The sequence below is a fragment of the Anser anser genome, assembly GCF_964211835.1.
Source record: "Anser anser genome assembly, chromosome: 10".
In the NCBI taxonomy this organism is placed as follows: Eukaryota; Metazoa; Chordata; class Aves; order Anseriformes; family Anatidae; genus Anser; species Anser anser.
In genome coordinates, this window is record NC_139730.1 from 20,405,210 (window position 1) to 20,433,195 (window position 27,986).

The 27,986-nt window shown below is 44.1% G+C and overlaps 1 protein-coding gene and 1 long non-coding RNA gene across 4 annotated transcripts in view; one reads left to right on the forward strand and one right to left on the reverse strand.

The window, feature by feature from the left end:
- Positions 1–4,008, forward strand: part of LOC310904843 (tropomodulin-2) — a 34,855-nt gene extending 30,847 nt beyond the window's left edge. For all 3 annotated transcript variants that reach the window (XM_083850051.1, XM_083850052.1, XM_083850053.1), the window contains exon 10: positions 789–4,008. In XM_083850051.1, coding sequence (XP_083706177.1) covers positions 789–823 — 35 coding nt within the window. In that variant the 3' untranslated portion in view covers positions 824–4,008. The remainder of the gene's footprint in view (positions 1–788) is intronic.
- Positions 4,009–15,797: 11,789 nt separating this feature from the next.
- On the reverse strand, positions 15,798–27,921 carry LOC310904850. Its single transcript, XR_014588634.1, has 2 exons — positions 27,111–27,921; positions 15,798–17,283 (listed from the first exon to the last, which is right to left on the reverse strand). It is a non-coding gene; the product is annotated as an uncharacterized lncRNA (long non-coding RNA).
- Between the last annotated feature and the right edge of the window lie 65 nt (positions 27,922–27,986).

The following is a 27,986-nucleotide window of genomic DNA, read 5'->3' on the forward strand; positions in this document are numbered from 1 at the left end:
TGCTTTAAGTGCTGTAAACATTCACATGGGTCTTCTTGCCAAAATAATCCTGTCCATATCACAAAGCTTACCTCATTTTTCTTTGCTAAATGGCAATTTAAACCTACTCTGTTTCTCGTAAGAATCTAGAGTTACTTAAGGTACTATTTGATGGCTGATGTGATCACAGCACATGAAGTTTAAACAGACATTTTAAGGTCCAGTATGATATTTTCCTCATTGCCAGGACTCGCTGATACTGTCACTTCAAATTATTTTGTAAGAGATTATGAATGTTGCTTACCTACAACAGAGACCCCTGCAATTAACAAAGTTATTAATTTTTGGTGCCTAATGCTTAAGTAATCCAGAGCACTGCCATGCAGACCAGAGCAGACCAGTATCAACTTGGTTGGAACACAGCAGTTGGAACACAGTGGCTTTAAGGAGGGCAATAAAACTGTAATAAAAATCTAAATGGAGCCACTGGGAGGAAGCACTGGAAATGGTGAATTCTCCATCATCTAAAAGCTCTCCATCAGAATTTGATTTTCATAGAGAAGTTATTGATTTGAACACTTGGTGAAATCCTACAGTCTGTGGTATAGAAAAGTGCAGTTTAGATAGCGTTACTTTGTTTAGCAGTAAGATCCGTTAATTATGGCATTTATGGACATAATACTGCGGGGTATTTGTTAGAAGCTCCTTCCTTCTTATGCACATCACAGGGAAGAGTGTGTCACTGAGAAAAGCACTCATGTTCTCAGGAAAGCAATACTGACCACTCTTTTCTTGTTTTATTGGCCCAGTTCGCAAGAAGCGAGTGGAGGCAGAGCGGCAGTAGCCACGCCACGGCCGATGCAAGGCAAGACCGGAGCCTGCCAGCAGCTGCACTCTCAGAGCGTTCACTGGTCAGAAGGCAAGACACTGGAAAACCATTGCAACGGGGGTTGCTTGTTTCTGTTAACGTCTCCTCTTAACCTTGAAAATGCAGCCTGATCACTTTTAACTTCCATAGTTAATTTAATTCTTATGAAAGATTCATAGTTGGTTGGAATTTAATGAAAGTTTCACAATATCTGAAACCAACATGCAGAATCCTAACTGTGTTACTGAGCATAATGTATAGTGACATTGACCCTTCCTTTAGACACTTCCATGTGTTAAAATATGATCTCATGTATGGATAAGGGATCCTCTGCTGAAAATAGAAACTTTAGGGCCAAGTCCTGCAATGCCTTATGTTTGCAAATAATCAATCCCTACTTCTGTGTGTACAGTCCTGCTGAACTGAGTCCTGCAATGGGATGCTCCTAGGAGTAGAACTAGTAACGCCACCACAGGTTTGTGGGGTCTCACCCCATGCCCCTCTCCTGCACCAGGACCCGGGCAGGGGGATGGCGCCGAACAGCACCCTACTGCAGGGCTCCATGCGTCCCGGTCCGAGTGCAGGGTCACACCGAGGTATACCAACGTTGTCAAAGCATACTTGTTTACATAAGCTTAGGTGGATCGTTTGGCAATGTTACACTGGCATTTGCTATCTTTACCCCAGAGAGTAAAGTAATGGTAGTGCTGCCAATCCTGGATACTTTGAATGTTAGATTTTTACTTTTTTTCCTAGGCCAAGAGGTTTTTGTTTTTTACTAGAATGCACAGTTTACAGCTATTAATCTAAACAAGTATTCTACGCGATACTTGTTTTGCATTGAGCCATGTGTTTGACCTTTTTTAGTTGTTGTTTATGTACGTTAGTATTATAGAACTGTTCTCAGGACCTTTTAGATGAAGGTTAATTAAATAGTTAATCCTGGACAGCAGCTGTGCCACCAGGAAAAAACACGACGAGGGTAGTTGGACCAACTGCAGAACTTTATTTATAGGCTTCAGTCAGGTATTTGTGTTAGCGCGTGGCTAAGTAAGGGCAGTTTTAAGCATAGGCACAAACGCTTTGCTAAATCAGGCCTTAACTCAGATGCTGCACAAATTCTTAACCCTGTGGAAAGCACTCATGAAGCAGTGGCTAACCCCAGCCTGCAACAGCATCAACATTTTAGTAAGAATTAAGTCTGATATTTTGCTTTGTGAATTTTACAGCTTAGAATTATTCTCTACCACTGTTTTAACACTGCCAACAGTTGCCTCTGACAAACAGCCAGGGGTTCATTTTGGCTGTCTGTAAGCATCCTGTGAAGCTAAGGGAGACTTGGGTTAGGCATCTTGTTGAGTCCAATGCTTGCAGAAAGCCTCCAGGCACCAGGAGACCCCAGCATGGGTTTGGCTGCGCAGAGCTGGAGTGCAAGCTAACGGGATGCACTCTCCCTCCATGCCTTTTTCATGGAAATGAGTAGGTCAGAGGCAACGCTCTTCCTGTAGGATACTTGCCTTCACAGGGTCCACAATGACTAATATACACTTCAATCCCGCCTAAACCAATTTGCTGAAGTAGGCTGCTGAGTTGGGATCTGAAGTATAGTATCCACAGTTGACTTCCCTGGAGAGCTCCTAGTCTTTACAGTTTCCACCTCTCCTTCCCTTCCTCAGAAAAAGGCCACAACCTTTGCTTTGCAAGTAAAAAACATAACACAGGGGAGTCTTCCTGAAATTTTCCCTGGATCCATGCAGGATTTGTTGTGGAAAAAGTCAGATATTCCTTTAAAAATAGCAAGTTCTGTAACACAGTCATAACTCTGCATGGTCTTAAATAAGCAGCCCTTAAAAAACAAGTGGATTAGCAGGGTGATACTGGGCTTTGCAGTAAGAGTCCTCATCCCCAAAGCCAAAAGATTTTGGTTGCTGACAGACCTCAGTGATTAGAATCACACTGTTCCTATTTCCTTCTTTTATTTTGTTCTAACTAAGGGAATTCCAACTATCATTTTTTTAAAATGTATTTTAATTTTTTTTATCGGTAACTTTTTTTTAAGGACGGTACATTTATGCGTGCAAGGGAAACAAGTGCAATCCATTTCTAGTCTTAATTGCCATTTCAAGTGTCGGTGTTTGCATGCAGCCGTTCCGTAAGGACGGATTGGCCTGGCTGCTTCTCCATGTCTGGAGCATGCCGTCCTGTATAGCTTTGTTCCGAGCCACGCAGATGCTCGTGCCATCAGGTGGCTCCATTCCTGCCAGCTACAGTTTGCATCATGGACCAAGGTAACTGCTCGGGAAGGCCAAGCGGCCACCTCCTTCCCTTCACCTGCCATGCTCTTTGCACAGGCACGTTGCCTCTGCGGGGAGGACTCCTCAGGCATTCGAGCACCATCTCCAGCACCAGCCCCAGCAGGCACCAGCAGGCAGCACCTGGAGCCACGCGCCTCTCAGCGCAGCCCTGGCTCCTTCCAGCACGTGAGGAGAACTGGCAGGGCCTGGCCCTTTCCTCCAGGCAGCCTCTGCCAGCCTCTGCCCCTCTCTCAGTGACCGGGGACATCTGTCCTGCCTCTCTGTATGCCCCACACAAGGGCTTGGTCAGCCTCTGGCCTTGAGTATCACAAACGATGCAACGATAAAAGGATCTGTTTGATACAACAGCATACGATGGTGATGCTTGAAGGCAGATTTCTGTATTTATAGGACGATTTAGCTGGTTAAATCCCTGCAAGTAACAGGAAGGGGGGCAGGATGTGACTAGTCCCTTTTAATGCTACACTTTCATCTAGCATACTTGATCCTGAATGGGGGACAGGGACAAAAGAGTCCTTTTTCTTAAGCAAACCTTCAGGAGTAACTTTGTCTACTTTTGCACATTGCTTCTCGTGTCGACAGCTTCAGTTTGGTTTCTATTTTTTATACAGTTTTTTCATGGAAAAGCTCAACTTTGTTCGTGTCCTAACATGTATGTGACTGGTAGCGTGCACTAAGGACAGTGTGGTGTACATGTAAAACTCTAGGTGAAGATGTTATAGCTGGAACATAAGTAACTGCATGCGCACACCGTGGTGCATATTACTCAAGAGGAAGGGAATTACCACGCTATGTAACAGTGACTCCCCAACATCGTGGTTTTTCTAAATAAATATTCATAAAGAATTGGGCTTTTGCAATTTCTTGTGGTTTTGTGCCTTGAATCAGACCTCCCTCAATGCTCTGACATCAGATTAGGCCGGTTCCTCCAGTGTGGCTCCTGCAGCTCCCACATGGCTTGATCTTCTGTCAGGCTTCCCCTTCCCTCCCCGCCCCATTATGTGCACTGGATTGAGTGATTGCTGTGTGCTCAGAACCAGAGCTGGGAGCAGGGAGACCTGGATTCCCCTCCGGGGTGTAACAGACCTCCCCTGGCATTTAAAGCAAGTTCCTCAGGCCTGTCTGTGCCTCAGTTGCACAACTCTAACATCAGCCTAATACTTCCCTGTCTCCCAGTTGGGTGAATGCTTGCAGAGCTCTGAGCTTCTCAGAGGAAAAAGGCAGCATAAAGAATTGCACATTTGTCCAAAAGCAGATAAATGGGAAGTTTTAAATGCCCATTTTCAGAACGTGTCAGTATCTGAGAGGATCTGGATCAGACTTTGTGATGCATCTCCACATCTAAAGCTGCACATGCACAGGAGTGGGATTTTCAGTAGTGACAAGGTACCAGCTCCAATGAAGTTTAAATACATGAGATATGGTTCCTGTCTTTAGAAAGCTACATACCGTAACAGTCTGGCATCCAACCTCTCTTCAGCATCTTGCATGGTTTAGAAAATTGTATCCCATATTCCAAGACTAGGTTGTATTACTAGCGTTCTTATGTTTGCTTTCAGTGTATGTCACAGCTCTAGAAGTACACAATGAAAAAATGAAGATGACTGGAAAACAGAACTATTATTCTACAACGCTTAATATTTTCGTTACCTGCAGTTTCGATTTCACAGAATCACACCATCATCTAGGTTGGAAGAAACCTCCAAGATCACCTAGTCCAACCTCTGACCTAACACAAGTCCTCCACTAAACCATATCACTAAACTCAACATCTAAACATCTTTTAAAGACCTCCAGGGATGGTGACTCAACCACTTCCCTGGGCAGCCCATTCCGATGCCTAACAACCCTTTCCGTAAAGAAGTTCTTCCTAATATCCAACCTAAACCTCCCCTGGCGCAACTTTAGCCCATTCCCCCTCATCCTGTCACCAGGCACGTGGGAGAACAGACCAACCCCCACCTCGCTACAGCCTCCTTTAAGGTAACTGTAGAGAGCGATAAGGTCACCCCTGAGCCTCCTCTTCTCCAGGCTGAACAAGCCCAGCTCCCTCAGCCGCTCCTCGTAAGACTTGTTCTCCAGACCCCTCACCAGCTTTGTTGCCCTTCTCTGGACGCGCTCGAGCACCTCCATGTCCTTCTTGTAGCGAGGGGCCCAAAAGTGAACACAGTACTCAAAGTGTGGCCTCACCAGAGCCGAGTACAGGGGGACAATCACTTCCCTAGCCCTGCTGGCCACACTGCTTCTTATACAAGCCAGGATGCTGTTGGCCTTCTTGGCCACCTGAGCACACTGCTAGCTCATATTCAGCCGACTATCAACCAACACTCCCAGGTCCTTCTCTGCCAGGCAGCTTTCTGACCACTCATCTCCCAGCCTGTAGCGCTGCTTGGGGTTGTTGTGCCCCAGGTGCAGGACCTGGCACTTGGCCTTGTTGAACTTCATACAGTTGGCCTCAGCCCATCGGTCCAGCCTATCCAGATCCTCCTGCAGAGCCTTCCTACCCTCGAGCAGCTTGACACACGCACCTAACTTGGTGTCATCTGCAAACGTACTGAGGGTGCACTCGATCCCCTCATCCAGATCATCGATAAAGATATTAAAGAGAGCTGGCCCCAGTACTGAGCCCTGGGGGACTCCACTAGTTACCGGCCTCCAACTGGATTTGGCTCCATTCACCACGACTCTTTGGGCCTGGCTCTCCAGCCAGTTTCTAACCCAACAAAGCGTACGCCAGTCCAAGCCACGAGCAGCCAGTTTCTTGAGGAGAATGCTATGAGAAATGGTGTCAAAAGCCTTAATGAAGTCAAGGTAGATCACATCCACAGCCTTCCCCTCATCCACCAAGTGCGTCACTTTGTCACAGAAGGAGATCGGGTTCGTGAAGCAGGACCTGCCTTTCATAAACCCATGCTGACTGGGCCTGATCTCTGATGAGTTACCTGACAAAGCAGTAATAGATTTCTGCAGACTGCTGCTCTTTTTTGAAGTGAGTGCAATTTATTATGAGTTGTGCCATTGGAGCTGCAAAGACTGGATTGCATGTTTCCTCCATCACTAACTCAGAAAAGAGATTTCACTGTTTTGAAAAATTTAGAACCCAATTCACATTTTTAGCTTTGTGATTAAAAAACCCTCCATTAGTCCCATTGAGAATCATCTATCATTGACACATCTGCAGTGGCACTCAACAACGCTAAACATTTTCTAGTGAAACCAATAACGTTTTCCAAAGAATGAGCCGCTCTCCTATTACTTATAAAATTAATGAAGAAATCCATCTTCTGCTGTAAGCTAGTTTACCATAGAGCTACTGTTATTTCATGGGGCATGAGCCATCTATGATTTCCTTTTCTATGAAATTTTTGTACAACACAGAAACAAATCCCAGTCAGGATCAGTTCTGAAAGGATTACTGTTGACAGGGATACAATGAAAAGGTACATGCATTTGTAGGCATAAGATTGCTATCGTCTGGTCAGGATGTCGTATCTGAAATACGTAGCAGAAGCACTATGACAAATGGTCCCTCCTTGACCAGCTTCTGCTCAGGAAGCCTATGAAATGGGCTTGGCATGAGCCTCAGTACACAGGCACTTCTTTGCCTTCCTCTTTTCTCCACACGTAGTATCTCAGCAGTTTCCCATATAGTACCTCATTAGAATTAGACACTGAGAACATACACTGATTTCTCCCGCTGCATACAAAACCCTTTAAGCTTCAGGGGAAGCAAGCACATTGCCTGCTTAGGTATCTCTGCAGAACTCCTACAGGCTGTTAGTGAAATCATTACACTGACCCTTGGAAGCCGTGCTGCACATTACTGGGCACCACAAGGTACACATAACTACACATGCATAAGGACAGTTCAAAAGAAACCTCAGAACATATCCTCACAGACTGTGGGCTCTATAGTCCCAGGGAAGTTCACAGTTCAGCCAACAGACATACAAGTTTGGGAACAGGCAGGTGAAGGGGGCAGACAGCTAGGAGCCATCCCAGAGACTGTTAAATGGGTCTTCACAAATAATCTCTGTTACAGGTGAACATCTCAGCCAAGAAGATTTTACTAATTCTGTATTGCCATTACAGTGATTGCCATTTACAATCAAAAGCAATCAACAGTAGCTATTTCCAGCAGTCAGTGGGATACCAGCATGTTATCCTTCACAGAGATACATCACCTTCTTGCTTTCTTCAGCTATCCTCTCTCTATTCTTAATAACCCTCCCTTGTAATAATGCCAGCTGTACCTTCGATTGTTTGCAAACCCTGCACAGATCACCTCCCAGCTACAAGAGGATCAGAGAATGGTCTGGGTTGGAAAGGACCTTAAAGATCATCTAATTCCACGCCCCTGCCACAGGCAGGGACAGAAGCAGTAAAGAAGTGCGCACCTCATCCTGGCTGGGCAATAGTAACGGAGTGTAAACACCCACCTCCGATTTCCATACCTGTGGCTTCCCAGGAAGCCCAACTTTTTGCTTTCAACCCTTCCCTCCCAGCAGGTTCACATTTCCTCCTGTCTGCTGACTAAACAAAAGGCACAAAGAAACAAAACGCCTTCCCTGCCCGAAGACCGCCTTTATTTAAGTCATTGCTTTAACTCTGAAATATCACAGTATCTTTTGACTTTGCTTTTGCATGCCAAGAAAAAAAAATAAAAAAGGGATGAGACAAAGAAAATGAGGAAATATCTCAGTGAGAAAATACACATGTGTGTCCCAGGATGTGGTTCTGTAGGGATTTGTAGGGCCTAACATCAGAGGGAGTGCTCATGGGAACTATGTAGGAAAATTCCCAGCTCTTCAATTATAACAAAATCAGAGAATACAGCTGCAGAGCCACTCATAAGGTCACGCACTCCAGTTCCCATCTCCAAGATAGATTTTATTTCTACAGGCATCATAGCTTTTGCAAAAAGGAAAGGGTTCTTCACAAACTGGGTTTGGTCCTGCATCATTCTTTACATGGGTTGTGCTGAAGTCCCTTGCAATTTTGACCATGAATGCAATCTGTGTCAGGGAACACAGATATTCTGTTCCATCTTCTCACTCTGAACAGTTTTGGAGTCAGCTTTTCTTTCTGTTTCTTTTCAGTATGAAAGTTTCACGTATAAACAGCTGAAAAATAACTTATTTACAAGATTGATATTATTTCTGCAATCTGAGTGTGTATCCTCATACTTCCAGTGTTCCAATCTGTTCATTCCTCTCTCAAGCCTGAGCAACAGCAGTGCAAAGCCCAGGTGCTTTATTTTCTACAAGGAACACCGGGTCAGCCTGTATGAATGTGATCTGGAGTGACAGCCTGACTGCAGTCAGCTCAATTGACCTCTGGCCATCCACCTGCTGCTGCTGCCATGTAGGTCCCTTACTTTTAATCTGATATATCTGCCCATACATCAATCTTCTCAGTTCTGACTGATGCACAGACACTCTATGAAGTTTTATTACAACCTCCAAGAAACCAAGGTGCAAGCTGACTATGTCTTCTCTCATATTCAAGTAGCTCTGATCTGTTTCTTTGCACTCCTCTAAGCGCAGCCAGGAGCTCTGTGCCCAGCATCAGACTGCTGCCACCCCTGCAGCAGGCTGCCACCCAAACGCAGGCTGTGGGGAGGAACCATGGCTGTAACACTCCACCAGGTCAGGGATCTCGGATAGCAACCACTAAGACACAGCTCTCCAACGAACACCCACTTCTTAACCATTTTAATAGATATTAGTATTTGCATATTAAAACCAGCCAAGGAATCTGTCCCTCTAATCTCTGATTAAGCTGTAGCAAGCATTCATCCATATCTGAGCAAAGAGGAATGGTGAACTGCACCTGAGGTTTCCTATTTGAAGAGGAAGAGGGGTAAAAGCAGAACTGTGTTCAGCTGGTTCCCAACCATGGCAAAGTACTTCCAATGTTCATGCTTGTCTCTTCCAGTCCAGTAAAGCGCATGAGCCCAAAGAAAAGCAGCATGAGGGGCCTCCCTTAGTGAGGGTCTGCTTGTCTCCTATAACAGCTGCTTGACTTTAGCAAGCCTGACATTAGGTAGGCTTGGTAAATGAGCAAGGGAGGAGAAGACAAAGTTTACAGCTAAAGCAGTTGTATATATTGCTTTTCTCTTGATCTTTTCTAATAATAAATGCATTGCTATCCTGAACAGAATCTGGAAGTAACATTTTATACAGCAAACTGTTTATTTCCTAGCTCTAAAAGTTGTTTGGACTCTCAAAGCTATGCTGGTGAACATGATGTGTGTGTATACATACATATATATATGCTCACACACACAGAAGGAATTCCCCAAACCTGATAATCTTGTGTTAATTCTGTCATTTGCCCATAGAAAGGTTATGTTATACACTCATCAGCTGTCTAAATCAGCATTAAGAGCTTTCAGGCGATGGAGATGACCAGTCACAGATGCCTGGTGAAGCGGGGTGTTGGCATTCCTGGCTAGTTTGTGCTCCAGCAACACTGGCACACCACAGCCGCTGGTGTTCGCCATCCACATTAACTGGGTTGCTGAGAAGCCAAGTGTGCTTCCTCATCGTAGAGCACTCACCTCTGCGTTTCGGGTCAGAAAGACGAAGACCCCACAGGCGCTGCTGCCGAGCCTTACCCACGGCTGCCCCCCGCGGGGTCCAGCCCCACTAGGCGGCACAGTCGCTCCATCCTATCCTGTGGTTTTTCTGCAGGCTTTTAGGCTGCCGGTGAAAAGTGTCATCAAGTGTGTCAAGCCCCCTAGACAACAAAGAACGACCCCTCAAAATAACCACCTTTATGTTCTGGTGTTCAGACTTGACTGAGGCACGGTCGCTGATCAAAGCCCCGGTTAAGCTCTCCCCACCTTCACACTGCAAACGTGCCGGCTGATCTGGGCTAACAACTGCAGCATCCTCTTAAACACACTGCAGGGAGTTTTGTGAGCCTGTAATAAGGTCAAGAGCACCTCTTACAAAGCTGGACCTAGTTACCTCCCATTTAGGCAGCTCTCCTTAACTGGCTTTTATGGAGTGTCTCACATGCATTTGTGGAGCACAGCAGCACCGTGCCTGCCAGAGGGAAATGGCAGTTTTGGCCCACAACCAGACAACAGCACTCAGCAGCTGCAGCAAACCAGGCACCAGGGACAAAAGCGGTGATGCCACCTGCCAGGAGCAAGGGCTGCTTTCACAGCATTAGAGATTCAGAGTTTGAGATCATTTCTATGAGGAGAAAGAGACTGCAGGTTTAAACATGTATGTGATGACATTAGTAAAAAGGCATTTGCTTCTTTTGGTATACATTTTTCATTAAAATGGGATAGTTGTACTTAATATCTTCTAGTTATTTCCTATTCTATGTTTGTACTAATGAGAAAATTCCATTTAAAAATATGATTTTCCCTTACTTTCGAAGCTCTCAAACTGACTGCATCGTTAAATGAGCAAGTCAGAAGGATTTACATTTAACATCTGTACAATGGAAGATGCACTGTTTCCAAGACAGCCAGGACTCAAACTTGTGCAAGGCCACCGCTGAGGATAGGAGCAGTCCCCAGAGACAGCAGCTGAGGTACCTGCTGTGCCAGCAAAGCAAAGGACACACTGGGCTGTCCTGCTGGTTTGGCGTCAGGGTGAATCACTGCAAGAACATCCAAGGAGGAGTTCTGGGTGCCAAGGAAAACAGGAACAGACTTGTGAAAAGAGTTCAGTGTATTGTTTTCCCACTAATGTGCACAGTCATTGTAACATCCAGTTATGCTACTCAGTGTCAGACAAGCTATTCCAAAGGCCATGTGCATGCTCAGCCACCCTGATGGTACAGGGCACTGCTGTCCCTGTGAGTTAATCAGCTTCTGCTGTTTGGAAACAGCATTTTTTCTTTACAAACTGATTCTTTTTTGTCTCATCTTTTCTGTAGCAGGGACTATGGCGCCACCTGCTCTGGCATCTTGTGTATCTGATGCTCTTAACTTGCATACCAGTACCCAGCCTACAATCTAATCAAACCAAATACTTGCATCATTTGGAATAAAACAAAAAAAAAACTGACTCTGAAGCTCTTGCAGGGAGTAAGAGATGCAATGACAGGAATGAATTAGGTAGAATACATGCAGATATTTCCACACAGTGACAGCAAAACCCAGCCGCTGTAGCAGAAGTAAAAAGCACAAGGTCTGTCAGCTCCTCAGGGGGTGGGGGGATATCAGCAGGTGATTGGCTTTACCCTTGGACACATGAGCAGCTTGGCACACAAGGTCTGTCAGATATTGAAATGCATTGGCACCAGTGCTCAAGGTTGTTTTCCGGCCGTTCACAGGGAGCCCAATCATTTGCTCCACTTGGAGCTTAACAGAGGAGACCTCAGCAAGTGAATTCATCTCAGAGCATGTAAGCCAGCGCCAAGCTGCTCGGCCCTCTGGATGACCCTTTGGATCTCCTCCTCTGAACAAAACTGCTCTGAAATTAAATCCCCCAAAGAATTTAGATACTACCAAGGGTACAAATAGCAACACTTCTACCTGGCTCCGAGGGATGGAGGTACTGCACAACTGGGGTGAGCCCTACAGCCCCCCAGCTGAGCAGCGCCTGTACCTGGCGGCACCCAAGCTGTGCCCAGCACTGCAGGCACGCATGTTGTCGGTGCTGAAGCAGACCTAAAAGGAAGCATCTTCCTTTTAAGAGCCTTAAATAAACACCGCTGCTAGGCTGAGCTGTACATGGAAATCCTCGCATCTGCTGCACAGGACACAGAGGGTGTTCCTATACTATGCAGGAAAGCCCCAGCAGGCAGTGACTGACTGCTCATCCTTTCCTGTCACTGCCACCAAACAGGGAGTAGTTCACTGTTCTGTTGGGGGAACTCACGTGTACTGTTGGAAACACCACAATCACCTGTTAATTAACATCAACTTATTGCAGAGGCAAGTGATGACACTTCCTCAGCAGACTTTACAGGCAACAAGAAAGAAAAAGCTCTGCATCAGGTGCTGGCACCCAGCAGGGAGCCCCGTGCGATGCAGCTCCCCACATTACTGCAGCACAGGAAGGCGAGCACGGCTGCTGCCTTGCAGGGACAGCACGGTGGGTCTGCCTCTTAACAACAAGGCTGCGGGCTGACAAACAGCTCACGGTTAACCAACGGGGAAGAGAAGCAGCACAAGGAGGCAGAAGAGATTTGGGCTGTGTGCGTGAACCTCGCTGTGCACGCATCAAGATTTTTCCGGAGCTGAGGAATACATAGAGCATCACGAATTAAAAATAATTTTCAGGTGACGCATCCTTACACATTTCTCTAACCTGCCAAGCCTCATGCATTTCCCTGTCCATGAAGATTTATCTACTAGCCACGTATTTGTCTCCCAGTGCAGCTCATCAGGAACACCTCTGCAGTGAGTCACTGAAGCCCCTGCTCACAGCCGGGGTGGGGGAGACAACAGCACCGGCATCACCCCACGGGCGCAGGCAACAGGAGCAGCAGGAACAGCCCGACTCAGCTCCCGCACCCTGGGCAGCACCTCCACGGCAGCTGAGATCCAACCAGCGTGGTGTGCAGCAGGCAGCCCTTAAGCTGATCTCTTCCTTACGCATGAAATATAGATTTTACAATAAATGGTGCTGCTAATGGATACTAAGGCATGTAACAGGATGCAGAATGAGAGCAGCATCTTCCCCTGATTGCTGGATAGCCACAGTAAGAAAGGATGCACAGCGTGCAGGCAGGTGGCCAGCAGTCACTCAGGGTAAGGCATACAACCACAGCTCTGTCGCTTTTAAGACTTCACAATTCAGCTTCAAGGTTAAAAGTCTGAAGTGATCGCCTTTAATGCGGATAACACAAAAGAAAAGACTCCTCCAGATACAGCCAAGCCTTTAGCTAAAAGCTCTGGCTTGTACCAAGCTACCCATTTGAAATCTGAGCCCTGAGGGATGTAAATCAGCACCTGGATTTCCCTCCCTACCCCACTGCTCAGGTGCAGCGTGCTCTGCCTCCCAGAAGATGCTCCGCCAAGGCTGAGCTCCTGCTGAACTTGCTCCTGTCGATCACTGAGGGCAGTGAGTGTCCTGCCCAGCAGGGAGCCCGGAGGGCAGACCGCGGAGCTGAGGAGTGACTTTGGCTCAGGAAGGAGCAGGAACACATTCTTTCTTCCCCCAGAAGATCACCTTCTCTTGAAGGCCAGTTGAGGAAAACCAGTCTAGGTACAGATGAAAAACATGACTAACATGAAGCGTTCTCTTCAATGAGACGTGTCCTTCACTTCAGACCCGAGACACTGTGGGGTTTGATGTTAACAAGGTGCAAGTAACCTATTTACAGGTATTATTGCCAGGATGACACTGACAAGATGTTTATTTTTCAGAATGACAGTCCAGTTGTAATAAAGAACAAGCTTTGTTGTCTTGATCTCATCCATTTACATATGTGAACTGGGAGAAGAATCACGTTTTTTTTTGTTTTCAACCAGTTCAGAGAGACCTGAGATTTGTTGTATTTCACACCCCAGACTAATCAGAGTTCATGGTTTTATTAGGAGACAAGGTATAGGAACTGGTAGGAAACACTGATGCAGTTTGTGGTGACAGACCAGCATTAAGTCTCCTGAAATTCAGTGTCAACAGTAGCTGCCATTCAGCTGCAAGGTACCATTACACTGCTGGATGTAACAGCCCAGCCAAAACACTAGCTGCCTCACCCCCAAACCAGGTGCAGCCACCCAGAACAAAGCCACAAGCAGGGAAGATGGAGGGAGACAGAGGTCACTCTATGGAAATCCTGCTACTCTAGAAGATCTGAGTTTTTAAGCGGGACAAGAGAACCTGATACAGCACTGGCGAGGCCAGCATGGAAATGCTAAAGGTAACAGCTGATACCTTAAAATGAAACTTCATGGACTGTCACTGAAACTAAAAGTTGATTTTGTGTATGTTGACAACATATGATGAGCAGAAATCCTTGCAAACAAACATTTGTTATGAGAATTGCTGATCAGTCAGAAGTGACCAACTTACCCATATGGCATGGCACCACCCGCTGCAAACAAGTTTTAGTGCAATCGCTTCTGGAAAAATAAATTAAATGGGTATCCTACTCTGATCCCCATAGGCTTCACCTTTGAAACATGAGCTCTGAATACACATTCTACTGATTTCCTTGTGAGCCAGATTTAGCATGCAGCACCAGAAGCCTCCCTGTTCACAGAGCTAGGTGAGGAGCTGGTGATGAAGGAACAGAGCTACACAATGTTACACAGTGGACCTAGGGTTATAGTCCAAGTGAGGATGAGTAATAGTACCTACCTCAGATGTGCGTCAAAACCAACCATCATTACAAGGTTTCGACTGTTAATCTTAAGATTTGCAATGCTGTTAGATTCTAAATTACTCAAGGACACAGAGTTATGATTAATAAAGAAGCTTTTAAGATGATGAGTCTAAGCCCTGTGCTGGAACATCTCGGGTAGTGCTCTCACTGTAGATAGATAATCACTTGGATCAATTAAAAGCTGCAAAACTAGCTCTAAAGCTTGCATGTGCATTTGTGACAGCTATTTATGTTTTACAGAGCCTAGCAGCCTCAGCTGAACGGGAGGACCCAGTGTGCCATACAGGGCACAAATACATAGCAAACATGTGACTACCATTGCAAAGAGATTCAAAATAAAATGGCAGTTCTATTATTTCTATTTCCACAGACCCCCTTCTTTGTTGGCAGGTGCTTTCCCCACTGAAATCCCACGCGGGGGACCAGCACCATCACAGCCAACTCAACTACAACTCCGCTCTGCTGCAGAGAAAGATCTGTCTGAAAGAACCTGGGATTCATTTACAGTTTCAGATTTAATGTAAATACCAAACCAAAACATCAACTCTTCTTAATCAAGAAAAAAAGAAAAAGCATTTCACAAGTTTATCAAGAAAAAGCTGAAAGCTGCTGTTTCAGAGCACTTACTGAAACACTAGAGGACATTCTCTGTATTTACAGCATGCATTATATGAAGAATCCAAAAACCAATAAGAGAAAGCAGCATTTTCTTTAATTTGATTAACTTCTGGACAGAAGCATTTAATTCAGTACTGGACATATTTCTGAGTCCACTACTGAAAGGGCTTTCCAACCAATACCTTCCAATAGCTGCAAACTCCATGGATCTAAAAGGTCACTGCACAACCCAGCCTCAGTGATTGCCATTATTTTTCTTTGCAGTTATGACTACATTAACAGTGATCTCAGTTCACAGGACAATTAAACATTTGTATTTGTGTTACTTCAGTAAAACAGTACGGGCTGAAGAATCTTAGTATAACTGAGCTAGCTGAAATTCACAACACCTTTTCTATCAAGTAGGAATTATTTGCCAAACTCAAGCAGTTATTTTGCCAGTTAAAAAATAGTTCTTTAAATCCATCTTTTTGCTATTCAGAGCTGTGAAGTAAGATTCCAATTTTAGTATCTAACTCAGAGCCAGCATCTCAGAGCTACTGCTGAACATTATCCTTCTGCCTACTAATTTTAAGGCACTCATTCTTGCCCTAGGAGGCATATAATTGTTTACTATAGGAGTTCTCATGCTGTTTGAGCCATTTGTACAAATACTCACAGAGATGACTAAGTGCACTTGATACATGAAAAACCCTGCAGCTTCACAGAAACTATACCCTCAGAACCACTTGATGTCTACTCATATCTTTCGGTGAGAATCACAATTTTAGCAGATATTTCCTAATTTTTTCTTGGATTTAATCTATTTTTCCGCAAGTGCTACCTTGGATTGATTACATTTTACATCTCCCTCAACATGAAAAACAATATGTGATACCCTACTTAGTTTTTTCTTGCATATTCTGCACTCTAGTTAAATTTCATACTAATCAGTCACGAGTAAGTAGAAATAGCGATTGTAAAAAATCCTACTTTTAACGAAAAAAAGTTAACCTCCATGTGAAAGATGATTAAAATGGTAATTAATGAAAGCAGATGGCAACTAGGTCACTTATAACACTGAAGAAATTAGTATATTCAGTACATCTTGTTTCTGAACTCATGCATTAAATCCTGGCAATCGGCTTACTGAGTTTAATCTTTATGACTAATACTGGCAAGAAAAAAAATCTAGTAGGATCTCTTTGCAGAGATCACCTTGTATCGTGTTGCAGAAGAGGACTGAGGCAACAAGATTCTGAACATCCATCCCACAATACCTTCCTAACTCCTCAGGATCCAGACAAACTTGGGACCAAATCATGACAATAACTACTTTTTTTCTTACACAAAACCAGAGTGGCAGAGACATGGCTTTACAAAGCGTCCATCTTCAGAAGGCTATGCCAATCCCAGTCCTGACACATGCCCAAAGTCTCTGAGCTTTTGTTTCCAGCTCTGGAACTGAGATGAGTTCTGCATTTTGTACTTGTAGGGTACAGACAACTCATCACTTTGCTCTGCAGATGGACTCCTTTGGCCCGTGCTCCCCCTCCTTTACCTTTTGCCTTTTTTAGGAGACATGTTCTTCTATAAGCAAGAAACTGAGCAACACTGCAACATGTATAATAAACAAAGGCATCTCTTCACAGCACCACATTAGTGATTGAGCTGCATTTTTGAAGTAGAAAAACACCCCAGCAACTGTAATCAGCTTAACTAACAGGTAGACCTCAATGGGTTTGTATAATTTTACAAGTAACGTCAACCTTAATGCTAAATGCTAATGAATTCCATGAAACAAACCTACCAGGGATGCTCACCAGGAAGCAGATGATGGCCCTGAGAACCTAAAGATATCTTTCCAGGCTCACTCGCCTATTCAGATGACATGGAGTTTGGGAATTGGTTCAAAGCAACTTGAAAGAATTGTTTAGCAGGAAGGATGATGTGAGGCAAGTTTCAGCAAATTTGTATGACTGAGAACAGCACAGGTGTTTGCAAAGTGTGTTTGGGCTCTCACTTAATTCCTCCTATTGGCTCAGTCACTGTTTTGGAAATGTTTATTCAGCTGCTGAGGATGAGAACACTCACATGATGAGGTAGGTCTTGCAGCTCTGCTCAGGTGAATTAGCTGATTGCCGCAGTTTGTTCTGCAGTTCTTCCACACCATCAGGTTCATGGCCAGCAGCAGAGTTCATCTCAGGAAAATGAAAATCCCTGGTGCCAAAGAATAAAGTGACAGATTGGAGCAGTCTATTTTAGAAGAGAGCTGCCATGTCTAGTTAGTATCATACACAGTTTCACTGCACAGTAACAAATGGATGCTGGGCTGAGCTTGGAAACTAAAGCCAAAAGTAATTGAGTATTTCAGCCAGGAAAGGGAACAAAAAAGTCACAAGCTTTTCTGCACTGGAAAAGCATTTTCTGCATTGCAAGGAGTGAGCATGTGTGTTTTGCTAATATTCTCCGATTTCCTTTGTTTCCTTTCAAATGAATGTTTAAAGACAAGACACCAGCATAGATGCTATATATCACCAAATTTGAAATTTAAGGGAAGGAACAATTGTTTGATGTAAGCAGAGAAATCAGTGGGTCTCTATTGCAATTCAGGTTTCACTATCTCACATCTTCTGCCACCATACTGCATCTAAACTCTATAGAAAACACTATAGAAAGCTTTCACAAAAATCCTCAATTTATCCCACCCACCAAGCAAAACGTTTCCTTTAATCTCATTCCTATTTCACAAGAAGGATGGAATTCAAATATGAATCCTAACAATGAAACTGCTTGCCTGTTCCTTTCCAAGTGAGCATATTAACCTATTTTTCCTATTTATTACTCTTTGCCACTGTATAGTTACTGCTTATGCTTGCCCATTATTTCAGCGTAAAAATCTACTTAATATATTCATGGGTGTTTGGGCCTATGTCCAACATTGCTATAGTATAATGTTATTATGGCCTTATTTAGATTACCTGCCCACCAAAAATCCATTTTTGAGTAGATAAAACTGGAAGTTCCATGGTAACAAGATGTCATTACAACTTCTGATAGAAGTAAGCAGGATGCTTTTCATTTTGGCATAGTGACAGTGACTGATTTTCTTAAAAATCACACATTTGCTTTCTATATCAATGCATTTAATTTATTCACATTTACAATTCACAATAAATGTGAATGAATTAAATGCATCAAAAGGCATTCACGTGCATTATAAGTAAATGGGAAATCCAATATAACCGGTGCAGTCTACCTCAGAGAATTTCAGGGACACTTGGCTCTGGCTCCTCTCATTGCAGCCCTGGCCCGTGTCTGACCCTGGATGACCAGCTCAGTATTTCTGGTTGCAAATCCAGTAAAAATTAACTGCTTCCAGGAACTACCATCACCCAAACTTCCATATATATGCAGCCTAATCATTGACATTCAACATCTGACCTATCGCTGTTTTAATGTCACAGCTAACCACTGCTTCAAACATCAACATTCCACTCTAGAATTAGATTTCATAATATCTGCTTGCAACTTTGACACTCATGTTCATGAATTCAGAGCATAAGCCAGTATTGGACATACTACCATAATATTCAGGGTGTTTCCTTCCCGCATTCTTGCCTGTGGTGTAAATGCCCCAGACAGTATTCCCATGCTCTACTCTGGCTTAATGAGACTTCAGAGAGTGCCGGGTAAAAGCACATGAAGTGCCATTATGATCATGTGGAAAATAATCACATTTTATGGCCAGTACCAGAGTCTTAATTAAGGAGCTCTCAGCAACTGGAAATAGAGATGTAAATCATTGAGAGATCTTCTCAGTACAGGCAGTCTTCAGTTGGGCCAAGTCATCAAAAAGATTATTTTCCTGGCAATATCTGACAGACATTTCACAGACTGAGAGACCTTCACACACACTGATATGCTGTATTGCATATACACAGACACAACAATTACAAAGACTAATCACTCAAAGGGTGGTGAGCAAGAGTTAGCTGCTCATTGCAGCAAGTACTTTACAGGATAAGGGCTGGGCACTGAGCAGGGAAAAAAGCAGCTGAAAAAAAGTCAACCTGGCATTTAAAGAGACCTAGATGGAAAGTGAGGTAGGGAAGACACAGACACTGAAATAATCAGTCCTGAAGGACTCCCTAGAAGGGATTCTGCAGCTGAAACTCTTAGAGGAGGAAGAAACTAATTATAAGTACCTTATTCAATTATTTATATCTGACCTCACAAACCATACCAATGCTGGAACAAACAAGTCTACCGCTAATTAGATGTGCCAATGCAGAAAGAAAGTCAGGTGTTTGCACATAGTGCTTTTCTGATGTACTGTTAAATGCTACCATCCTGTTGCACAATCTGTTGTCCTTTGGAAAACATAAGGACTTGAGAACATTCTCATTAGGATGTAAGCTCCTCCAGTAAGGTCAGGAATAACATACAGGTGGGATATATATAATCCCTTTGGACAATTGGTCTATAATGAAGTGTGGAAACATAGAATATTCTTCAAATATACCATGAATGTCAAAACGAAGTACTCCCCAAAAGACACAACTCCCTTCACTTAAACTCTTCCTCATTTCCTATTTTTGATTTTTAATTTACAGACAAAACAGGTCACACCCTGACACACCTTCTAATGGCCCAGAAAAACAAGCATCTGGAGCACTAAGCTGTGACTTACTGATGGAGGAGCCAGTGTCCTTTTGCTTCCAGCAACACTGCTGTACAGATGGTAACCTCTATCAGAGAGGCACGGTATGAAACCACAGTAATGCCTTGAGTTGCTTTCCTGCAAGCCACCATTATCCCTTTAACTCTTCATCTTGTGTTCCGACTTCAGCTCAGATCTCTGGAGCTGTTCAGTGGCTACCTTCACACAGGAACGTGGTACATGACATTCCCTCGGCAGGTGTCATTGTAAGGGGTTTCTGACTTGAGCCTGCTCAGAGTTTAACAGAGAAGAAGACAGAAAATGCTGAAGAACAAGAAGAAAATGCTGTGGGAAGACAGAGCACAACTAAGTATTGCTTGGAGAGGCATAGAGATCTTTACCCTGTCACAGAAAATACTCTTCTACAAAGTTGCAGTGTATGTTAAAGGCAGGAATGAGTCCAGACAAAGCAGCATGAGTTACTGCTGGGAGCATTCATACGGATTACATTTAGAGTGCTTGTGGTCAAAGCAGCATCCTGAATCCTCCAGTTTCCTTCAGGACTCCATCTCCTCCCAAGGGCAGCGTGTTCAGCCGGGAGCTGACTGCAAAGGCAACAAGCTAGCTTTCCCTCAGATCCACCAGCTCTACCTCTACCACATCACAGAGGACTGCTGTTATAATTGTCGCCTTAAAAGTTAAGGAACAGCACCCAGAAACTGTCAGCATGCAAAACAAGGATCCACTTCACCCGCCATCACACCTCACTTCCCATAACACCATCACAGTCCTTTTAAGACTGACTCCTCACTGCCCCAGATGAGAAGCCTGTTACAAGAAGTATGAACACTGCTAGTTTAGTGCCCTATTTACACGAGCTAAAAATAGGCACACACCAAAAACACACTCCCGCGTTGGACACTAAGTGATAACATGAGCCACAAGGCTGATTAGGCCCAATTAACGCATTCCCACAGGAAGAAAACATGCACTAGTAAACAGCTCAGCGGGCAAAAAGCTCTTGGAATAGAAACTTGCTGCCCAGCTTCAAATGCACCCTCATCACTGCTTTTGTCATCTTCTTCCTCCCTTTGCAGCAGGGCAGGCTGCCCCGGAGGAGCAGCCACAAGGGACATCCATTCGGCCTGGGAGCTGTAGTCTGGGGCCTCATCTGTGGTCAGTGAAGGTAGGCAATTTTGGAAGAGACTCACAGGAAAAACTTAACGAGAGTTGTTCTTTCCAAGGTAATTCTTAATCTTTGCAAATAGCTTCCTTCAAGGAAAGCAAACAAAAATCCCTCTTATTTTCAACTGCTGTTCTTTACAAGCACTTCCCACCCCAAAGCCAGAAACATGCAAGGGCTGACATCTGTATGCTTGCCCGAGATCTTCTTTCATTTGGGCAGGGCATTGGTGGGATTTCTGCAGGCTTAAGAGGCAGTGGGTATCTGGGAGAGGCTGAAAGCGTTCAGCTTAAGTTTCAGAAGAGTTACACTCTTGATCACTTGAGTCACCGACTCCTGTTTACTTCCGTCTAGGGAACCAAGCCTACTGGTAGTTCAGCTTCTGCCTTACGCTAGGTTTAGTCCAGAGCTGAAGCCAGATCCTCTTTGAAGACAATGACAGAGCAAAAAAAAAAATGACGGAAGTGTAAGATGAGGATGGACATTTGAGAGAAATAGGGTCAGTAAGGAGGCGTAAGGCAGAGCAGGCATAGTTCAATAGACAGCATGTGGGGATGAAAAGCTTGATAAGCCGACCTGGATTTCTGGATGTCTGCTAACTTCATTCATGTTCTTAGGGAATTTCTGGACAGCTTATTTGGATCCCTGACTATCAGTTTGAGATACACTTCCATAGAAGACAGTCCTTACTGAACCCTCTGACTGAGGGAAGCATTAGAAAGGCTTTTTAAGTCTCTCTGAACTAAAGCAAAGTTAAGCAAAGTTAAAAGCCTATATAAAATTAACAAGTTATTCTTGACCTGTTGGAAACAGGTTATACCAATCTGTCTGTAAAAGAGTAAGCCTAAAACTAGTTGCAATATATAATAAGCAAGTCTTCTCCTCTGCATTTCTTCCTTTAATTAAGAAAGCTCCCTTTGGCTCAGCTGTGACTGGAGCTACCTCAGCAAGTGAGGTGCAGAATGACACTAAAAAACACCCACTCTGGCAAATGAATATTAAGAAGTTGTTTTATTTAGACAAAAACATTTGTTGTGGTGAGGCATCTGTTTGCAGATTTTCCAATAAAACACTGTCCAAAGATGTTCAGATCGAAAAAGCCACTCAGAGAGAAGCAATGGGGCAAGGAAAGACTCCCTTATTACCAGCCCTCTGACCATTCTGCACAGCTTTCTCTCACCACAGAGCTGTCTTCCTTACATTTATTGCCGGATTTACACACCAGTGGAGGTGCCACTATCATGTGACAGTCAGATTTATCGTATTAACTGCTTTTTTTTAGTTAAGATGCAAAAGCAGGGGTTAATTGTACTGAATTTGAATTCAGTGGTGAAAGGAAGATGTTAAGTCAGCACACAAATAACCAAGAGGCTCAGCAGCGTGGGCTGACAGTGAGGATGCTGCATACAAGGCTTGGTTGGGTGCAGGTGCACGTGAACAGAGGAAGCACCTGGGAAGAAGCAGTTAGCACAGAAAGGCAAGGCAGCATGAATAGAAACATATGGGAGCCAAGTTAAACACTTTGAACCACTGAAATACTCTGCAATGACTAACTTTCTAATGCTATATGCAAGAATAATTTTGACATTAGTTTCACTCTGAGAATTGAAATCAAATAATGGTGTCACGGGGTCCAGTGATAAACAGACAGCTATCCAGGAACTGCTCAAGAAGTTGTCCTCACACAGCTCTACCTCCATGTTTTCAATGAAGACTTCACTGCAGATAAGCAGCACAAGGCATTGCTACCTGTGAATCTATGAGCCACCTTGGGAGGCAAAAGATTTGCTACTAGTTATCTCCCGTCACTGACAGTCTGACTAAATGTGTGTACTGGGTCTGGCTGGGATGTTAACTTTCCCTGCAGCAGCCCATATAGTGCTGTGCTCTGCACTTGCAGCTAGAACAGCAATGGTATCACACCAGTGTTGTGTCTGCTGCTGAGCAGTGCTGGCACAGCATCAGGACTCTCTCTAACTCTCCTAAGGGGTGGGCAAAAAAGTGAGAAAGGAACATCACCAGGGCAGCTGACCTAAACCAGCCAAAGGGATATTCCATACCATATGATGTCACACTCAGCAATAAAAGGTGGAAAAAGGAAGAAGAGGGGAAGGGTGGGCTCTCATTGCAAAAACATCTGTCCTCCTGAACACTGGCTACATGCGTTGAGGCCCTGCTTCAAGGACGTGGTCAAGCATCACTCATTTGTGGGAGGCAGAGAGTAATTTCTTTCCTCTGCATTTCCACACAGCCTTTACTTTTTTTTCCCCCCTTTCCCCCTCTCTTTCCCCCCTTTAGTTAAATAGTTTAATTAATAATAATCTTTCCTTAATAATTATTTTTTTCCCTTGAATTAAATTATCCTTATCTCAACCTGTGAGTTGTTCTTTCCTTTACTTCTTCCCCTCCTCTTCTAAGGAGGGGGAGTGAGAGAGCGGTTGTGGTGTTCAGCTGCCTAGCACAGTAAAACCACCACAATGTGAAGGGGAGCTTTTATCGATGTATGAAGAGGTTAGTCAACACGTATCCATCTGTGTGTGCAGCAGCAAGTTATGTATAGCAATCAGCAAGGCATGCATTAAAGAAGGTTATAGGCTGATGGTTTAGCTGCGAACAGCACATTTAACTCGGACGTCATTGAGGGACAGCAGCTCGTGCCCCTGGGTGCCTCCCTAACAGTCACTGCAGTGGAGAACAGCACTTGTGATGCTAATGGACATATGCTGCTGCTCCAAACATTTCCTCCTCCTGTGCTGTTGACTTCCCTGCCTGACAACTTATTAGCCAGGCAGTGCTATACACAGCTTGATTTCCAAGGACTTTATGACCTAAAGGAAGAGTTGACAAAGGCTAAAAAAGACCTGGACAGGAACACAGCTTTGGGGCCAGCGGCTGTCCCTCCAGGGTCATCGGATAGCTTGTCCCACACTCCTCCTGCAATGTCAGCAGCAACCCCCCGTCTGCTAAGCCTGCAGTGCTCTGCTGGGTACTGGCTTCTGGCCCCATAACCCAAGGTCAAACACAGCCATGGACAGCCTCCTCACAGGTGTGCCAAACAGTGATTCTACCCTACATGTTCACCCCACCTATTTTCAGTGTGAACAACTATGAATCACCCAAGGGCTGCCTGCCCTTTCAGCATGCACAGGTCATAAACAAAAATCAGTCATAAGATGTGGTTAGGAAGAGGAAACTGGCTGGTATCATTTTGCAGCAGCTGATACCAGAAGCCACATGCTTTGAGAAAATGGAACATGTCTGTAATAGCACAACCCAAACCACTCACATGCTTTCCTGTGCAAGACTGCTCCCATCAGCATGGGACTTGCAGCATTCACGTTCCTAAGTGGCAGGTGGTGTACAAGAAAAACTAGAGGCAACGAAGAAGTGCAAAGTCCTTCCACGGGTAATCATGCACCCAGCATGCAGCTGGGAAAGGTATTCAGCTGCTGCAAATGGTAGGGAAAGGGAACAAACGAGATTTTACCAGCACTTTACACAATAAGGCAAAAAAGCCCTGAGAACATAAACTCACAGCACATATTGCAACACTCTTATGACCTTAATATAGAAACCTATAGTAACCCCTGCTAAGGGTGTTAAATATTAATAACAGCTCGCAGCTGCTACTGCAACATGCTTATTTTGATGAGGAATATGTGAACAGCTTAAGTAACATGCATCAGTTCAGACAAACTCACCTACCCTTTGAAATTCATACAGGACCTTTTCTCCTTGTTGCAATTAATTCCAGAACCCAGGGCTATTATTTTTAAAGGCAGAAACTGTCTCTGATCTTTGTCCTACACTGCACCGTTTTTTTTGGTCAGAGGTTGCAACATGAGCAGAGGTGGGCAGCACAGCTTGATACATGGCCCATTGCCAAGGGCAGCCTTATTTTCATCTATTCTGTCCTAGTTACTGTGATCCTGCCCACATATTTAACCCATGAAGATGATTGTATATTGTTCCTGAAGTTAGAACAACCCTGTCCCCCATCAGTACAAATACTGTAAGTTGTAATGTCTGAGCTTGCTTCATAAATGAAGTTAGATAATGCTCTATTTCATTTAACCCTTTGAAATGTAGATTTGGCCCAAGGTTTCTTTACTGACAAAGCAGCTGATGAATACCTGATCATTAACAGAATGATTACCTAGCTAAAAAGCATCGTCTTCTCTACTTGGCCATTAAGTTGTATAGGCTGCCTTAGCTAGACTCAGTTGATACTGATCTCTATTTTAGAACCCTATTTTAGAACCTTCCTGAACCATTTAGAACCTTTGGTTCCTGAACCTTTAGAACCATTATATAGGTCAACAAACTGAAGTAAATAAATCAAAACCACTGTGCAGTTACCGACCTAGATATGGATGATTTTCAAAGATAAAAGGGCAGCTATACCCAATGCTAACTGACAGTTAATGGACTGCATACACTTAAATACTGTTGGTTACTTAAAGTTTCATCATGAAGCTCTACTGAAAATTCATCCTCAGAGCTAATTTAGATAGACAAGAGGAGACAGAAGTGTCCCTAACTGAATGCATTACTCATTACCAGTTACGTTGTAGCATTAGCTCAAATACTTACAAAGCAGTAGTTAAACATAATTTTGTCCATAGGCAATTCCTGTACAATGATTTTATACAAGAATGCAGGGCCCATTATCTAGGTCTGAATATGTCCCCAGGGAAAAAGCAAAAAGAGGTTTCCACTTCTCCACAGATTTAACTCTAAGAAACTCTTATGTCAGGCAGACACTCCACAGTACTTAGTTGAGGTGTCTAAAGTGAAAGTTTTCATTTAAAAAACTATGTTTCCAACTGCTATAGCTGCAGCAATAACCTCCCAAACATGAAACGAGTAATAGAGGCAATGATGTCTGCAGACAGGCTCAGAATGACTCAGGAGTGAAGCCCTCCATCCCATACAAACTTGATTAGAGCAACCCCTAGTTACGTGACTTCAGTGCAAGCATTACCTAAAGAATTACTGATTAGTGCAAGAAACAGGTTTGGGCGAGAACAGCTCCTCCAAACTAGAAGCTCAGGCGGCAGAAGCTGCAACACAGAAACAGGAAGGGCAGAAGAGAACAGGGAGGAAAGAAGCAGACAGTACTGCCAACAAACTTCCTTGCTGAACTGAGGTCATGACCAGGCACTAAACCCTGCAATTAAAGCTTTAATTGCCTCATAGCCCCATCCATCAGGAATTACCTGGATATGTCTGTAAGCTGCTGATCTGGAGGTCAGTAGGGAGAACATTACTATGGGAAATGAGAAACCCAAAGCTACAGCAGGAGTTATTTCTAGTGTGTCGATTTTGGTAACCCTACATCAGACCTTTGGGGATGGGTAATCAATGCAGACCTGCAGCCTGCCAGAGGAGCTTGTTACCTTGTCTGGAGTCAGACAGGGCAACCCAACAAACAGGCAGCACAGGCACAATGCAGAATCATACTACAGCACCGACTCCAGGCCCAGCTGACATGACACTGGGAAGCTGGTGAGCTTCAGCCACAGACGACGGGGCAGCTAACAACCCCAAACCAAAAAGCCCTGGGCAAGCTAGCATTTCCCTCAAATTTCTGAAGGTCACAGACATGAAGACATCTCAGTAGAACAGACACCCCGTTCTCACTGCTAACATTTTCCTTCCTTAAAAAACAAAGCATCATCAGTAAGGCACTTCTAGTTACTTCTGTAACTTGTTTTCAATGCATACAAGAAATGCTTGCAGGTAAAAATGGGCTTCCTAATTTAAGCTCTGGCTCAAATATTTAACTTTTTCTTGTTTCCAAGGGTGTTTACTTTATTTAGAGAAGAGGCAGACAGCTAGTCAAATCAGGTATCTTGGCAACATCCTGAATCCAAGTGTTCTCCCAGCTATACTCTGGGTTTGAGGGGTAAGAAACAAACATCTCTATGAATTGCTGATGTAAAGAACACAGTTTGGCAACTCCAGGAAGAAAAAAAAAATCACTCATACCCATCCTTCAAAAGGTGTATTACTACAATAAAGCTTTCAGCATTAACTACAGTATCCATATATTAATGCAAGGGCTGCTGCTGCTCTCAGGTGTGACAGTGATTTAAAGTGCATTGCACACACTCCACATAGATTTTAAGATAACATTGCAGCCAATATTACTACACTCATACAATGCATTTTCAAACTGATATTACACATTCAACTCACTGTATCAGTAAGACCGAATGGCATTTTCATTCTATTGAATTGCAGCTCCCCTGTGCTAAAAGCTGCTTAGCTGAAGTAACTGGTCAGAGTAATTCCAGCTCCGGGCAGGCATCCGGATGTTCGTAGCTTCCGCTGATCGGCTGTCAGAGGCTGAGGCTGAGCCATGGCTGCACAGAGCAAAGTTTTTTAATAAGGCTGCCCTGCAGTTCTTCAGCTCTCCCGCTAGGTGGGCCGCAGCTGAAAGCTGATGCAGGTCAGCAGGCTGACTAGTTTCCGAAGGAATTGAAAGCACAGAGGTCACAATTAATCTGGTGCTCTTTACAGAGCCGGTATAGCCTCAATTGGATATCCCAAGGTAGCCTACAACTCCTACAACTTCCCAAATATGCTTTATAGCTGCAGAAAAATTAAAGCTAAGCACTTTTGCAACCAATTTCTGCTCTATCCATGTGTTGCCTGCTGTTGTTTGTTTAGACTCTGGGATTGTCACGCTGGCTTCTCTCATGTGACGGTGAGGTGCTGCTGTGTCAGTTCTTACCAGTAACCAGTGCGTCTCGCAGGGCAGCTTTGACACATGCATGGAAACTGGTGGCCAGATTAACAGCCTTTGTCAGATCATTCATTTCTGTATTTATTCCTTCAAGAGACTACGATACAGTCAGTGAACACAACCCATTTAAAAGCCACAACTAGATATTGTCAGCTGACATAAATATCCATAACTAACTATGTGGATACACACTGCACTAAGGAATGCTGATGTTATCACATAAACCAATTGAGCTCTTACATATCTTTTGTTTTGCCAGGTCTGTCTTTCTAGGAGCTTCCAGAAGAGAAATGCACCATGGTGTTTGTTACCCACCACTTCCAGCA